The following is a 15,845-nucleotide window of genomic DNA, read 5'->3' as shown; positions in this document are numbered from 1 at the left end:
CACTGTTGCACATGGATTGACAAGTTTCAGAGTAGCCGCCGTGTTAGTCTGTATCCGCAAAAAGAACAGGAGTACTTGTGGCACCTTAGAGACTAACAAATTTATTAGCGCATAATAATGGATTGACAAGTTCTTTTCCTCACTTGCGAGCTGTGCAGGGTGGTTGTACAAATGCTGTAGTAGTTCTGCCATGTCATTTCTGTGGCGGGGTGGGGAGTTATTGCAGGCAGCAGAAGGGTTCGCTCCCTGCCTTCATCTCTTTAACTAGAATTTATTTTGGGGGCGAAGTTCCTTCCTGGCCACTGGCCACTGGTGCTCAGGCCGAGATTTCAGACAGGGCCATTTGTGACCGCCTCTGTTCGAGGGCTGGTAAGTACAGTGTAAAGAAAACAAGTTGCACTGAAATATACCCAGACGCCACATCACTGAGTTCTCCTCCAACAGGAAGCTGACCTGCAACCCCCAGAAATCTTCTACTACATGGAAGACGGGCGATTATATTGTTTCCTTCACTACTCTGTCGGGAACAGTCCTTGCCGTGGGCTCTTTGAAACAAGACTGCACAAGGTACAGTAGGACCTCAGCGTTACGAACATCTCGGGAATGGAGGTTGTTCGTAACGCTGAAATGTTCGTAACTCTGAACAAAACGTTGTTCTGTCAAAAGTTTACAACTGAACATGGACTTAATATAGCTTCAAAACTTTACTACGAAAAAGAAAGATGCTGCTTTCCCTTTATTTTTGTTAGTAATTTACATTGAACACAAGACTGTACTGTATTTGCCTTTTTTTTGTTTTGGTCTCTGCTGCTGCCTGATTGTGTACTTCTGGCTCCAAATGAGGTTGACTGGTTAGTTCGTAACTCAGGTTCTACTGTATTAATAAATGTACAACAGGGCCAGTCCTTTACTGGCCAGCAGGTGGACTAGATAATCCAAAGGGACTTTTCAGTTTGTAGCTTTACTGAGCTCTGAGTAGAAATTAGCCAGGTGTGTGCTAGGAGACTTCATGGTCCAGAACATGAATAGTTCAATCAACCCACCAACCGGCATGTGCCCTGTAAATGGAGAGGAACTGGCACTTCGGTTGCAATAAGCACTAAGGTGTTATTGAGCATTGCAAAATGAAGACACAAGGGACTAGATGATTCTAACAGACAGGCTCCTACTAGACAGTAGTACAGTCATAAACTCTCTTCTGTTGACCTAGCACTGTCTACACTCAGGGTTAGGTTAGCATAGCTACTTCTCACGGGTGTGAAAAATCCACACCCCTGAGACGTGGCTATGGCGATGTAAGTTCCCAATGTAGACCAGCCTTTACCCAGGTAGACCAGCCCCACGAAACTTTCCCCTGGTTTCCCCCTCCCTCTTGCTCCTGTGCAAGCTGACATCTGTCTTTACAGTAGTCCCAGGGAAGCAGTGTTGTGAGTGGTGCCTAAAATGACTTGTTTAAAAAAAAATGACAAAGCCCAAAATAACAGGCAGAGCAAAGAAGGAAGAAGAAATAGACTCAGCACTGTTGCCATGGACTAGGACCCCATTGTGCTAGGTTCTGTACAAACATATTTGTGGTCCATTCAGTGGAGAGCGCAAGGATAAGGAAACAGAGCCAAGGTGGCGCCTTCAGGCCTCACTTGGAGCACGTTGCCATTGCCTGCACTAGACCTATTCCCTGTATAAATGACCAGAGGGTGCTATCTTCCAGCACCGTTAATGTGGCCACTTACACCAGCACTATATTCAAAACATCTAGATGGGGCAAGGCCTCTAGCACGGGTGGTCCTGCAATCCCATTGATAAAGGGAGTAATGAGGCAGGGGCAGCCCCCTCCCGCTGAGGATGCTGGGGTTAAGAGAGAATAGGGTGCAGGACAGTGGGTGTATAAGAAAGGGGACATCCCCAGCCCACCTCCCCTTCAGAAGAGGAACCTGCAGTGCCCAGCTATCTCTGTATGAAAAGGATACTGCAGGGGTTCTCAAACTGGGCATCATGACTCCTCAGGGGGTTGCGAGGTTATTACATGGGGGGTCATGAGCTGTCAGCCTCCACCCCAAAACCCCTGTTCACCTCCAGCATTTATAATAGGATTAAATATAAAAAAAGTGTTTTTAATTTATAAAGGGGGTCGTACTCAGAGGGTTGCTGTGTGAAAGGGGGTCACAAAAACAAAAGTTTGAGAACCACTGGGAAACTGCATTAGTGAAACCAGGTGACCATTGTTTTCACCTCCTCAGCCTCCTCTGATTAACTAACCTCCCCTCCCTTGTCTGGCAGCTGGCTGGGTATAAATTGTCACTTCCCAGGCTGAGCTGTTAGGGTGCAGGAGAGCAAGTCTAGTTCTGCTAGGAAGCAAGTTTTAACTCTTAACTTTAGCTGCCTAAAAGGCATTGCCTGAGTGGGGCTGGCTGTCCTGTGCTGCTTGAAGGGTCTCTTCTGGTTTCTGATTACAGGCTCCCTAGCAGCAGTGAATGTTTTACAGTGTTATCTGGGGGGGGGAGAAGAGGAGTGGTCCAAGCTGTGCTGTTTTCCTGGATCTGCTCTGTTGGGGCAAGACTGGGAGCAGGAGAGGAAGAGCTAGACTAAGGCCTTGGCTACACTGGCGCTGTACAGCGCTGCAATTTGCTGCGCTCAGGGGTGTGAAAATGCGCCCCCCCCCCCGCGCGCAGCGAGTACAGCGCTGTAACGTGCCAGTGTAATCAGAGCCTGCAGCACTGCAAGCTATTCCCCTCAGAGAGGTGGAGTACATACAGCACTGCAAGAGCTCTCTCGCAGCGCTGGCGGCGTGACTACACTTGCGCTTCACAGCGCTGCCGCAGCAGTGCTGTAAAGTCCCGAGTGTAGCCAAGGCCTAAGTGCTTTCAAAGTCCTACTGGTGTTGAGCCTCCTTAAAAGGTAGGCAGTATTACTGACCTGAGCTGCTGGGGGAGGTGATGTTTTACCTAGGCCCGTGATTCTCAACCAGGGGTACGCAGAGGTCTTCCAGGGGGTACATCAACTCCTCTAAATATTATTGGCCTAGTTTTACAACAGGCTATGTAATGAGTGAAAACTAAAATTTCATGCAGACGATGACTGGTTTATACTGCTCTGTATACGATACACTGAAATGTAAGCACAATATTTATATTCCAATTGATTTATAGTTATATGGTAACAATGAGAAAGCAAGCAATTTTTCAGTAATAGTGTGGTGACGCTTTTATGTTTTTATGTCTGATTTTGTAAGCACGTAGTTAAATGAGGTGAAACTTGGGGTACATAAGACCAATCAGACTCCTGCAAGGGGTACAGTAATCTAGAAAGACTTAGAGCAACTGGCCTAGGCTACACATCTGGAGTAGCAAATCCTCTAGGATGCTTCTAGCAGTTGACTAGATCAAGGTGGATGATGCTTTGTAACAAGGTTATTTAAGGTACCCAGAGCATGGGATGAGCCCTTACTGTTAGGGTTACCATTCGTCCGGATTCCCCCGCACATGTCTGGCTTTTTCGGGTTAAAAATAGCGTCCGGGGGGAATTTGTCAATGTCCGGACTTCCCCTCCTCCATGCAGAGCGTGCGCGCGCTTACAAAGCAGCCGGTGCTCCAAAAGCCAGAGCCAGAGCCCTGCTTGCACTTCCCCCTCCTCCCTCCTGAAACTTGACACCACTCCCCTCCTCTCCCTCCCTCCCTCCCTGCACTCACAGATCGCTGGCTGTTCGTCTGGAGCTCCGAGCCTGCTGCCCTCCCCCGCTGTCGAGCGTGCTAGGGGGCCGGGGGCCAGAGAAGCGGCAGGGAGGTTCGGGGGGGGGGGTAGTCAAGAGACAGGGAGCAGGGGGGAGGGTTGAATGGGTCAGGGAGTTCGGGGGGAGGCTGTCTGGGGGTTGGGGGTGTAAGGTTTTGGGTAGTCAGGGTACAGGTGGGGGGGTCTCAGGAGGGGGCAGTTAGGGGACAAGGAGCGGGGGGGTGTTTGGGAGTTCTGGGGGGGGCTGTCTGGGGGTTGGGGGTGTAAGGTTTTTGGCAGTCAGGGTACAGGTGGGGGGGGTGTCTCAGGAGGGGGCAGTTAGGGGACAAGGAACAGGGAGGCTTAGGTAGGGGGTGGGGTTCTGGGGGGCAGTTAGGAGCAGGGGTCCCAGGAGGGGGCAGTCAGGGGACAAGGAGCGGGGGGGGGGGAGTTCGGGGCGGACTTTCTGGGGGAGGGTGGATAAGGTTTTGGGCAGTCAGGGTACAGGTAGGGGGTAGGGTCCTGGGGGGCAGTTAGGGAGAGGGGTCTTAGGAAGGGGCAGTTAGGGGACAAGGAACAGGGAGGCTTAGGTAGGGGGTGGGGTTCTGGAGGGCAGTTAGGAGCAGGGGTCCCAGGAGGGGGCAGTCAGGGGACAGGGAGCAGAGGGGTTTAGATGGGTCAGGAGTTCTGGGGGTGGCTGTCAGGGGGTGGGGGTGTGGATAAGGGTTGGGGCAGTCAGGGGACAGGTAGGGGGGTAGGGTACTAGGGGGCCAGTTAGGATGTGGGGAAGGTCTCAGGAGGAGGCAGTCAGGGGACAAGAGGCAGGGAGGGTGTGGAGTCCTGGGAGGCAGTCAGGGGACAAGGAGTGGGGGGGAGGGTTGGGGGTTCTGAGGGGGCAGGAAGTGGGAGGGAGTGGAAGGGGCAGGGGCGGGGCTAGGACAGGATGGGGGCGGGGCTAGGGCGGGGCTCCTCCCGTCCTCTTTTTTGATTGTTGAAATATGGTAACCCTACTTACTGTGGCCTTCTAAATCACAAGAAGTAACTAGATTAGAAAGTCTATGCTGGTTTAGAAGCCAGTCTTTCAGTCTGCAAAGGACTAATCTTCTCCACCTGTGCCCTGGAAAAATAGCAACTATAGGTTTTCTTATTCTGCTGCCCACAAAATGGCCTCCTGGCTTGATTCTTCTGTTGGTGCACAGGGCTGAGCCCAATGAAACGTGCAGTAGGCTTTGCCTTGGCACCTTCCCCTCTAAATTTACATAAGTTTGTGTTCAGAGGGAGCTTACTGAAGCAGTGGGGATAATCCTCTTCTGCGGACTTGGCTGAGATTGCATGTTTCACAACCGAAAATAGTGTGACCACTTCCACTGCTGGGGGTGCTACAGACCTGGCTCTGGGGTAACTAAGCGACCTGCTGTAAAGGGAAGCTTGCTCAGCTTCTGTTTCTAGCATACTTGGCTCTGGTCACTACTGGTCACCTCCTGTAATTACCAAACTGCTCCCCAGGAGGGATGAGGCGGGGAGGCAGATGCACAGGTCAACATAAACCTTCTGATAACACAAGTCTCTTTGCAGGGGAAGGAGAGTGGGGAGACCATTCTCCATGCTGCAAAGGTAGCCTACAGTTGGTAGTCTAGAATTGCACAGAAGAGCTGGAAGCCTCTAAAACTGTAATAGGGCAGCTCTCCTTCTGCTCATCCCTAGAGTCTGCCCGTTGCTAGGGGTGTCTCCCATGTAAGGCAGCTTTTGTTTATTTGTTTCCCAAGGGTAGAAGTGAGTATGTTGAAAGGACTTTTAAGCTCTTGAGGAAATGTGGGTCTGAGTAACCCCTGAACAATTTCTCTGTTGGGTTCTGTCAGCCTCTGGGCTGGGCAGTATGTTTGGAAACAAAATTAACAAGTTCAGGAGCCAGGTGGTGGGCTCACAAGCAGAGAACTGGGTAAGGGTCAGTGGAGCATAGTCCTTGCTATACTACCTCTGTCCTGCTTGTTGGTCACTCCGCTGAAGATGGTGGTAGCTCAATGCTTTTCTCTCTGTTTTTCCAGAATTGGAAGATTCCCCCTATAAAGTGGCTGATGAATCACGAGCTCCACGCTGGGGCAGATGTCACCTGTCAGTATAGCTGGAGCATAAATCACTGATGTAGATAGATTCAGGTACTGAGAGGGGAGACTTGAAAGTCTCCTGTTACGTTTAAGCATGGCTATAGTACAGGAGAGGGAAGGACTATATCAGAGTATCAAAACCCCAGCTGGCTGGAAATGTTCCATCCACTTCTACTAATTGACAATTAGATTTCTGACCATGGAAACTTGTGTAAATTGTCACTTCCTCAGACTTTGTTTTTTTGTTGGAAAAGCATTTTTTTTTCCGCCATAGGGTTTCCCCTAGGAAACATTATCACTTTCTGACCAGCTTTAACAATAATCCATAACCTGGAGTTCTCCAAACTACTGGGAGATTATACTGGGGGAAAAAACCTGCATGTGACCCTGGAAACCAGCACCTTGTGCAATTAACTTTGAACTTGTATGCCAGCTTGGGTCTGAAGTTCTCCTGTATGCAGAACTCCCCATCAACTTCAGTGGGAGTTAAGCAGATGGAAGTGCTTATCATATGCCCTCAAGAAGTGTCAATTGCTAGCAAGGAGTCAAACCTGAGACTCTTCTTCCAGCTCTGTAGTACCTGAAAGCAATGCAGAAGGTATCAACTGGGGTTCAGGAAGCAACTGCTTTAATTGGGGAGGGTTGTGAAGCAAACAGCATTGCTTGGTTCTGCCCAGCTAGATTATTGACTGCAGTCCATTTGGGAGTGACAGGGCAGGGTGTTTATGCAGTAACTGATGTTGGGTCCCACCTTATCCAGGACTCTGGAAGCCAGTGAGCCTGCTAGGTGAAGGTGACACACACAGTGTTTTTGGGGGCACAAGGTACATCGGTGAAGGGAGGCCTTTATAAAGAAGCCACTAGCTGAGAAACTCCTTGATCAGAACAATTGATGGGGAATCTCCTGCAGTCAGAGGGGCCGTACTCAAAAGCAGAGCTGCTGAGAAGGTATTTAAATACTTCAAACCAATGGGTCATGTGTTGATTCTTCCATCTTTCACCAGCAGTAAGGGTCTCTTTAAGGCCAAAACATATGTAGAGGAGGGAGCATCTATGTCAAGTCGTCCTCCCTGTTTCCCACAAAAGAGTAAAGCTCATTGCAGGAGCTACCTCTTCCCCTTTAAGAAGGGAGTGTGTAGTGGCAGGAATAGTAGAGGCCCTGTCTACACAACAAACTTGCTGGCAGAGCTGTGTCAGTCATGGGTGTGATTCCCTGATAGTGCAGATGTAGATATACGAACAACTGTACGTATGCTGGTATAGATTTTGGTGGGGTGGGGGTTTAGATAAACTAGACTGACAAAAGCACAGCTTTGTCAGTGCAAGTGGAGTCTGGTGGTATAGCATAGCTCCTTGTGCAGATGTGACCTGAAGCTGTTCTCCTTTCCTCTTAACTTCAAAGTTGATCTGCTTAAACTGGCCAAACAACCTGTGTGTGCCAATGAAAGCTCTGTACTCTTCTTTGTCACCCAGGGGATGTGGAATAAAACTTTCCTCTAGACCTGCAGATGAGGGGTATCCTCATCTGATCACCTTCCCTTCCCTCCCCTTCTTGAGTATGGGGTACCTTGCCTCTGTCTCTAGATGCTACACTTTTGTGCAGGAGTAGAAGTGCCTTCCAAGCAAACTGATTGGGATTCTTCCCCCAACACACACATCCTCCACCCATCTAAGCTGCCCACAATTTTGAACAGCAGTGTTGTCAGCTCTTATCGTGACTTGTGATTTATTTTTTTTTGGGTGGTGGTGGGTTTTTTGGGGAGGTTCCCTCTTAAAAAAATCTTTGTTCCTGGAGGTCTGTGATTAGGTAAGAGTATCAGTTTTCACTTTAAAAATAAATACAGCCAGTTTCTCGCCTTCATGCTTGTGAAAACATGAAGTGTGCCCTAATGGCTCAGCAATCAGAAGGCAAAGAGAAACCCGTAACTTACTATTTAAAATCTGATACATTTTTGGGGGGGGGGGGGGCAGATTCATGATTTTTGTAAATGCTTGGGGGGTAGCTATACTGACAAGAAGGGTGAGAATGGGGGAACTAACCCCACACACCCTCATACACCAGTAGACTGCCACCCCAGAAAGTTTGCTAGACTGGGGTGAGATTGGTGGAATACAATGTTCAAAGGAAAATAATACAGTCCTCTTCCTAAAGTACATTATGCTCCCAGAGAGTCACAGCTTGGGTGGGTTTGAACCCCTCAGTCCTAGTTCATCTGAACACTGTGTTTAATGATATGGTTCCACTTTTGTGCCACCCCTTTAGTTTCTTGGGCCTTGTTCGGGCAACTGTTTCTATAGTTTTGTTAAACCCTGCTGGAATTAAGATATTTTTCATAGAAAACAATTAGTGGACAAGAGCAGTGCCTGCCTTTTCCAATAGCTCTGATCTGGCCTATGAACCAGCATACTCAACATCCGGCCTCTGAGGGGTTAGTGACATGGCTGAGCTAATACCAAAGTCACATTATGTGGGGATTCTTAAATCACTCCACCAACCACCCATGCTGTGAGCTCCTATTCATGTTGGTAGCTGTGTTGGTGATGTGGTCACATCTGGTTGTGGGCAGATGCAACCACAGCTACTTCCTGTTCCTGAAGGTTCACTTGCTAATAAAATATCATTCCTATAGCGAAGAGCCCTTGGTTAGCTCACTTGCTGATGCACTAGTCTCTGGCCAGCTGGTCACCGAAAAGGACTTTTTCCATTAATAGATAGGCTGTTTTAAGCAGAGGCACCCAACTTTGCGAACTAGTCCCTTTTAAAGAAGGTTAGGTGGAGGTAGTCATCCCATGTCAGGGCATCTTGCATGCATAGGGAGAGAATAGATTAGTCTGTTAATAAAGCAAATAAGACTCTGCCCATTGAGTATTAGGGGAGTTAGTTTATGCTGCTAGGCATGTTTAACTTGAATATTGAAGCAGGAGACACTGAGGGACTTCTCAAAATCCTTCACTTTTATTAAACGTGAGATTGCGAGAACTGAGAGATCAAAGCAGTTCAGGAGAGGTAGTCCCCTTCTTCAGGAGCCCTCCAGCACTGTTTGCTTGGAGCAGCAGGAGTTATTAGCAACTTTTAAATTGCCTGGGATCTTTGACCTTAGTAGAACACAAGGTCACATGGGCTCCAGAATAGTCCCTGTGCATACCCTTAGCATACAAAGCATTAAGTGGTTTGCAGCCTTTCAGTCAGGGGTGGCTCCAGGCACCAGCGCATGCCTGGGGCTGCAAGCCGCAGAGGACTCCCTGCCGGTCGCTGTGGAGGTGGCAGTCAGGGAGCCTTCGGCGGCATGCCTGTGGGAGGTCTGCCGGTCCCACGGTTTTGGCGGCAATTCGGCGGTGGATATGCCGAAGCCGTGGGACCAGCGGATCTCCCGCAGGCGCGCTGCCAAAAGCCGCCTGACTGCCGTGCTTGGGGCGGCAAAATACACAGAGCCGCCCCTGCTTTCAGTAAGGTGACAACACTCCTGAGAGGCTTCACCTCTCTCCTGCTCAAAGCATCCCCTCTTTGAGAAGTGGCCAGGGAGTGCCCAATTAATTAAAATTAATAATCCAATAGCACCTAGAGGCGAGGCACTGTGCAAACATAGTAAATGATACACCCTTCCCTTGAAGGAGCTCCCAAGCACCTCTTCCTCAACCCACCATCTGCAGTGAACAAACACCAGGTGACCTCTAAAAAAGGGATTTATTTTAAAAACACAATTGTCTATTTAAAATGGAGGTGAAGGGGAGCTTAGCCAGAGTCCCTGAGTTGGGTGCTGCTGCAGGGATTGCTGCTCTGACGGGCACTTGGCTCTGGCTGGGAGAGAACTCCTCATTACACTGAAGTCGTAGGAGCACACCAGCCGGTCCTAGTGAACAACAAGAGCCCCATGTGTCCACTGGAGTCAGTACTGGATGTACCGTTTCTTGGGTGGGAGGTGCTCACTCCAAGCAGTGTCTCTGGGCCGCTTGGCAGCCAGGATGAGGGTGGAAATGGAGGCCATGGCCCTCTTGGGGTGCTGCTTAAAGCCACTGCCTGCTGCTCCCCAGAGGCTATGCTGCTCGGGGGCAGCCTCATCTGCTTTCCTGACAGGCAACGCGCTGTCTGTCTGAGCGTGAACAGCCTTCGTGCTCCTGCAGGAGCCTCGTCTCCTTGGCCAGGGGGTGAATTGCCGGTAGAAAGATTCCACCTCAGAAATGTCGGCGGGCTCAGTCATTGCCATGGCATCTACCAGGTGACTGTACTCCAGAGGGACCGGGCTTCTCGCGCCCTCCTCCGGAGGATGGGATGCTGGTTTTCTTTTCCATACCTCTACGTGCATCTTCCTGTTGGGGGGTAACAGCCGCGGCCTCTTCCTCCGAGAGGAGCCCAGCAGCAAGTCTGAAGCACAGATCTGGAGGAGTTCCTCCTCAGAGTTCCCTTCCCAGGCCAAGGGGGGTCTTGCCAGCTCCTTGTAGAAAGGACCTGGATCTTTGTCACAGGGTCTTATTCCAGCTGGAGTTCTGGGTGTGTGCCCGGAGCAGCCCCCAGGTGCCACAAAAGACACAGGGGTGGAGCCTGAGTGGTCCACTGCAGTCACCACTGCCAGGAAGTAAAGGGCATTGTCACCAGGATGGCAGCTAGGATGCAGCAGAGCCCCCTTGAGCGAGAAAGGTACAGGCTCAGCCCCAGGCCACTGCCCCTGGGCCGGAATGCTGCCGGGGGACGGGCAGTTTGGCACTTGCGGGGAGATGGGGCAAGGCTGGAGTTTCAGCTTTTCATTCCAAGCTTGTAGGAACTTCTCCCTGCAGGACTTGGGCCTGTCTAGCCCACTCCTCCAGCACCCAACTTTCTCAACCTGCATGGCAGTTGTGCCCGGGGCAGTGGGGTCTCTGAGAGGTAAAGGGTGAGAAGAGAGCAGTTAATCACTCTGAGAAGGAGGGGTGTGAGGTTTTGGGCAATCCCTTTGGAACCTCCTCCCTCTGCTATCAGATCGCTACCCAGGAATAGCTGGGCTGTTGCCAGGAGACTGCAGGTTCTAGAACAAATGCTTCAGTAGGCAGCTCTTGGCCCAGGCCCTGGCATCTGTAGCTGGATCAAGCAGAGGTGTGGCCCCCTCCAATGTCATAAGCACTGTGATGTCATTGCTACCTCCAATGGCTGCTCCATGTGCCCTGCTAGAGTAATTCTGCCTGACTGAATAGCACAGGCTGCTATTTACATAGAAATGGTCACTAGCCCATGCCACAGCTGTGAATTCGCCACCCGTAAGCTCTTTAAGCTAGCTGCACTATATTTGAAGAGGCAACTTCTACCAGTTACTATGGCTCTCTTCATTGAAGGAGAAAATTCCTGACTGGGCCTTTCAAAGGAGCCATGAGGCGTTTGGGCATTCAATTAAACTCCCAGCCTATATCACTGCTATAATAAGGTCTCTCACTGCCATGCACCTCGAATGTGCAGCTACACAGGCTTCAAGGGAAGCAGCATGATTTAGTGCTTGGAGCAGGGGCTGCTGCATTCTATTCTCAGCTCTACCACTGCGTCAGTCATGCTCTGTGTCTCAGTTTCTCCTTCTGGAAAATGTGGACACTACCTTGCTCACAGTAGTGTGGGACCAATTAGTATTAACACAGCACACTGTGGGCCTTGAGGAAAAGTCTGCAATATACTAAATGCCGAGTATTATCCTACCTGGGCATGCTGTGGATAGACAGCAGTTTCTTGATAAAACGGGTCTTATGATGTATTTTTCATTGAACTGTAAAATCAGACAAGAAACACTTCAGTTCCTTCTGCCCTTATGTCCCCAAGCCCATTAACCTCCCCTGGGAATTTTCAGGTGCCCTGCTCATAATTATTCTAATCTTATTTTATGGAATTTAACTGAACATTTTGATCCTCTTATTCATAGAGAACTTTGCTGCCTCCCTATGGATTAGAGGGGCCACTACTCATGGGAGAACAGGCTGGGTGTACAGGCACACACTAGGTCTGTATCCCAGGCACTTAAGTAACTGCCTCTTGCATGCACAGGCTGATCGTAAAGTTGATGGGAATATTTCCATTGACTCTAACAAGATTTAGATCTGCCCCTTAGCCCATTGTTCCCAAAAGCTCTCCAAATGTGAGCTTTTATGATCAAAGGGGAACAGAGACTACTCCCTTTCCAGGGTCAGACAGGGAGCTCTGGGGATTAGTAGTGGGAGAGTCTGAGCTGGGCCCTAGTGTAGTCCACAGGGGACTTGAGTCTTTTAGCTAAGACCCTAATAAAGCAAAGCACAGCCCTGCAGTTCAGTGTAACACAATCTTCCTCCAAAAACTCCATGGAATGCTTCAGCCCAGACACCTGCCCCTCTGGTCAACCTCTGGGCAGGAGCAATGGGGGGCCAGCTTCCAAAGGTCCACTGCAACAGGATCACCCTAGCCCCATTGAGCTACAGACAATTAGGCAACAAAGCGCTCCTGAAATATTAAAGGGGGTCTGTTTTCAAAGGTGTGTTGCTTAATTGTTTTGGTTTCCTCTTGCAGTCATGAATACTTTATCTGACCTCCTCAGGTTTCCTCTGGGGATGAGGTGCTTGGATACCTTAAAAAGGCAGTGAGGAGGGGAAAGAGAGAGAGGCCTTATCAGCTTGGAGCACAGAGTGTCCAATGGTCTGGAAGGCCATGTGCTAATGAAAGTAGGGAGTCTGGAATTTTCCTGCAGAATGTGGCTTCCTTTTAAAATATTTCCTCCACACCTTCTACCTGCTGCAGGTGTCTCCCACTGCTCCCTAGACTTTACGGAGCCACAGAGTCTCCATTCTGATATGGCTCTTCCTGCCATCCCCCCCAGTGCACAGGGTCTGTAAAGCCAGAAGATCTGACTTCCTTGGTATAGGAATCCCTGGGTGCCCCGTCTCCCATATACACAGCCCGTACAGGCATTGGGTGGGAAAGGTCTGCCTCTGGTTGGAGCATCTCTATGCTTTGGCCATTCCTGGCTGCTGGAATGTCCCCTTGGGGCCATAGGCAGCTGGCCCTAAATCAGAATAGCCCTGAGGCTGCTCTAACATACACATGGGCCAAACTGGCCCCAAAATTGGGGATCTTCTAAAAGTGGCATGAAGCTCTTTGCCCTTCCCCAGCAAGGCCTGCACTGAGCACAGCTGGCTATATGCCAGCACCAAGCTTGCTGTTTTTTCTCCTTGTTCTTCACACTTACAACCGATTGGCTGGGTTTGGTGGCACTTCTGCCAGTCCAGGGGGGGGGGGGGGGGGGAACAGAGACTAAGACCAGGGTAAAATGTTTTAAACATTGCCTGCACTTGACAGCTGTGTGTCATTCACAGCTCTTGGAGCCAAAGGTTCTGTGTGGGGACAGCGGATTCCAGTAGCGGGCTCCAAAGCTGATCAAGCAGCTGGCCAAGGCTCTGAGCAGCACTGTTAAAATGCCTTATGAATGAGTCCCTGAGCAGCTAAGGTGAGTTACAGAGCCCTCTGTGAAGTTCTGATCTAAGCGGGGCCATTTGACTAGGTTCCTGGCTAATAACCTTCCTTAGTGCTTGACAGAGGTGGCTGGTGTTCTCATCCTCACTGAAGAAGTCAGGAAACAGAGGCTCAGTAAGGTGAAATGACTTGCCCAAGAACACACAGTAAATCAGTGGTAGAGCGAGGACCTAACCCCAGATCTTCTGTCTCGGTGATCTGGAGCCATCTAGCTGCTCAGGGGGATTGCTTTGCTTGGTTTTGGGTAGGCCCTCCTTCAGCGCTCATGGGGCTGTTGGTCAGACTTGCACACACACCCTTTTTATTTCTGAACAGACACTACAGTGTCAGGAAAAACAACAAGGAGTCTGGTGGCACCTTAAAGACTAACAGATTTATTTGGGCATAAGCTTTCGTGGGTAGAAACCTCACTTCTTCAGATGCATAGAGTGAAAGGAACATTGGGGGGGGGGAGGGGGAACACCATGTAAGGGTTAAACTTGGGCAACAAAGTCACTGACTAAATTTAAATTGCTCAGGACACAGCAAAGCCTTTGATAAGAGAATAACTTTCTAAGCAAGCCCATTCACAGCCCAGCTCCTCATGCAAAAGCTAATCACATAGTCTGACTGCCATGGAAAGTCCCAAAGGAAGGCATTAGGCTCCAGCTGTTACTGACAAAGGGCATATGGGAGCTGCTTCCCTGTTAGAAAAAGCCTAAACAGCTGGATTTCCAAAGGAAGCTGTTATTCCACATCAGGATTTTAAACCTCAGAGAAGCAGCCTAGGCTGTTTTGCAGAGCTAATGAAGGATCCATGCTCCAGATGACTCGATCATCCTGTACTTTTAAAAAAACAATACATGGCCAGGGTGGGGAGGAGGAGGAAATTAGTTATAAATAACAAATGAATTAAACAAGGTCATGAAATAGTTAACTAACCTGTTGTTCTACAGCCCCTTTCTTTGTGAGCTAATGAGGAGAGTAACATCCAGTGGCAGAAGGAGTTAGGAAAAGTAAGGTTTTTTTTAAGCTGTCCAGCTCCCCATCCAGTTTTTGCTCTTACACAGCAAAGACCACAGTGTATGCAAGCAAGCAAGGGGCTTTTCTTGGCAGGAGATTGGAAAACAGGCCCCACCCAAAACACAAATAGCTGTGGTTAAGCATCCAACATTTTATCTTAACAGTGCTAATCACGTTTGGGGTTAAAGCCACTTATTCCCTTGCCTGTCAGCCCCACCTAAGCTATCTTGTCTAATCAGGAGGGAGGCTTCTGGACAGGGCTGGAGCCTAGGACTTTGCCTTAAAGGGCCAGGCCAGTGTTGTCCTTAGAGAAGCCCTATGCTCTGGCCATGCTAACCAGAAAGAGCACGGCAGCTAGTTTGCAATCTGACTGGTACTTGGTGTACAGAGAGGAATGGCATGCAGCATGTGTCTAGGCCGCACCATCCCAATGCAAAAAAAAAAATCACCCCTGGGAAATCTGGGAAAGCAAAGCTCATTACATTACACTGAGTGTTTGGGAATGGAAAGCGGATTTACTCACTTGAAGGCTCCCTCTACTGCAGGGGTCGGCAACGTTTGGCACGCGGCTCGCCAGGATAAGCACCCTGGCGGGCCGGGCCAGTTTATTTACCTTCTGACGCGGACGCGGTTCGCCGTCCCGGGCCAATGGGGGCGGCAAGAAGCGGCGCGGGCGAGCGATGTGCTGGCCGCGGCTTTTCGCCGCCCCCATTGGCCCGGGACGGCGAACCGCGGCCAGTGGGGGCCGCGATCGGCCGAACCTGCTGCGTCAGCAGGTAAATAAACTGACCCAGCCCACCAAAGTGCTTAGCCTGGCGAGCCGCGTGCCGAACATTGCCCTCCCCTGTTCTACTGGGAGGGATCCTTGATCAGCAGTAAGAAGCAACCGAGAGTCCTGTGGCACCTTTAAGACTAACAGATGTATTGGAGCATACATCTGGGGCATTCACCCACGAAAGCTTATGCTCCAATACATCTGTTAGTCTTAAAGGTGCCACAGGACTCTCTGTTGCTTTTTACAGATCCAGACTAACACGGCTACCCTCTGACACTTGATCAGCAGTGAAATTCTTCTCTTGGGAGATCTGTATTCAAGGAAAGTGAGGTGAGGCTTAACTGAAAAGCAACTGGGGGAGGATTTAGTGCTTCTGCATGTGTCGCAAGCCTCTCTGGTACATCACTGCTGCTGTACCTCACTCCTGTCCTGATCAGAAACCCGATGCACTGCTGTCCTCCTCCTCAGCAGGGACTGCAGCCAGGCCTCAGCTAGATGTGGGGAAAGAGAATGGGTCAGAGGCCACCAAACCCCATGTTCACCTGGGTCCTGAGCTGGAACTGAATTCTAATGGCCCAGAAGTCAGAGACCAGGGCACTCCCGTCCCCTTCACTAGCTAGAGCAATGCATGGGATGGCATCAACATCGCTCAGTCTGGTAACCTCTGAGCTTGTAGCCCTGCGACTCTGAGCTGACCTGCTCTTTCAGACTCTGGAGCTGCACCTGCTACACCAGGTCTGATGCTGGCTCTGGCTCAAGTGAAGTCCCTCATCTCCTCTTTCCCAAGCCCCTGGTAACCAGCTGG

General features: G+C 50.1%; 1 protein-coding gene across 1 annotated transcript; it reads right to left on the bottom strand.

The window, feature by feature from the left end:
* Window positions 1–6,794: 6,794 nt before the first annotated feature.
* LOC112058983 (uncharacterized) lies at window positions 6,795–14,415 on the bottom strand. The gene is made up of 3 exons (XM_024101772.3): window positions 14,185–14,415; window positions 11,467–11,533; window positions 6,795–10,664 (listed from the first exon to the last, which is right to left on the bottom strand). Exons 2-3 carry the CDS (start codon window positions 11,472–11,474, stop codon window positions 9,698–9,700), a joined length of 975 nt encoding a protein of 324 aa, XP_023957540.2. The 5' UTR covers window positions 11,475–11,533; window positions 14,185–14,415; the 3' UTR covers window positions 6,795–9,697.
* Between the last annotated feature and the right edge of the window lie 1,430 nt (window positions 14,416–15,845).

This window comes from Chrysemys picta, chromosome 12 (assembly GCF_011386835.1).
Source record: "Chrysemys picta bellii isolate R12L10 chromosome 12, ASM1138683v2, whole genome shotgun sequence".
In the NCBI taxonomy this organism is placed as follows: domain Eukaryota; kingdom Metazoa; phylum Chordata; order Testudines; family Emydidae; genus Chrysemys; species Chrysemys picta.
The sequence above is the reverse complement of the archived record's forward strand: the minus strand, read 5'-3'. Positions and strand labels throughout refer to the sequence as shown.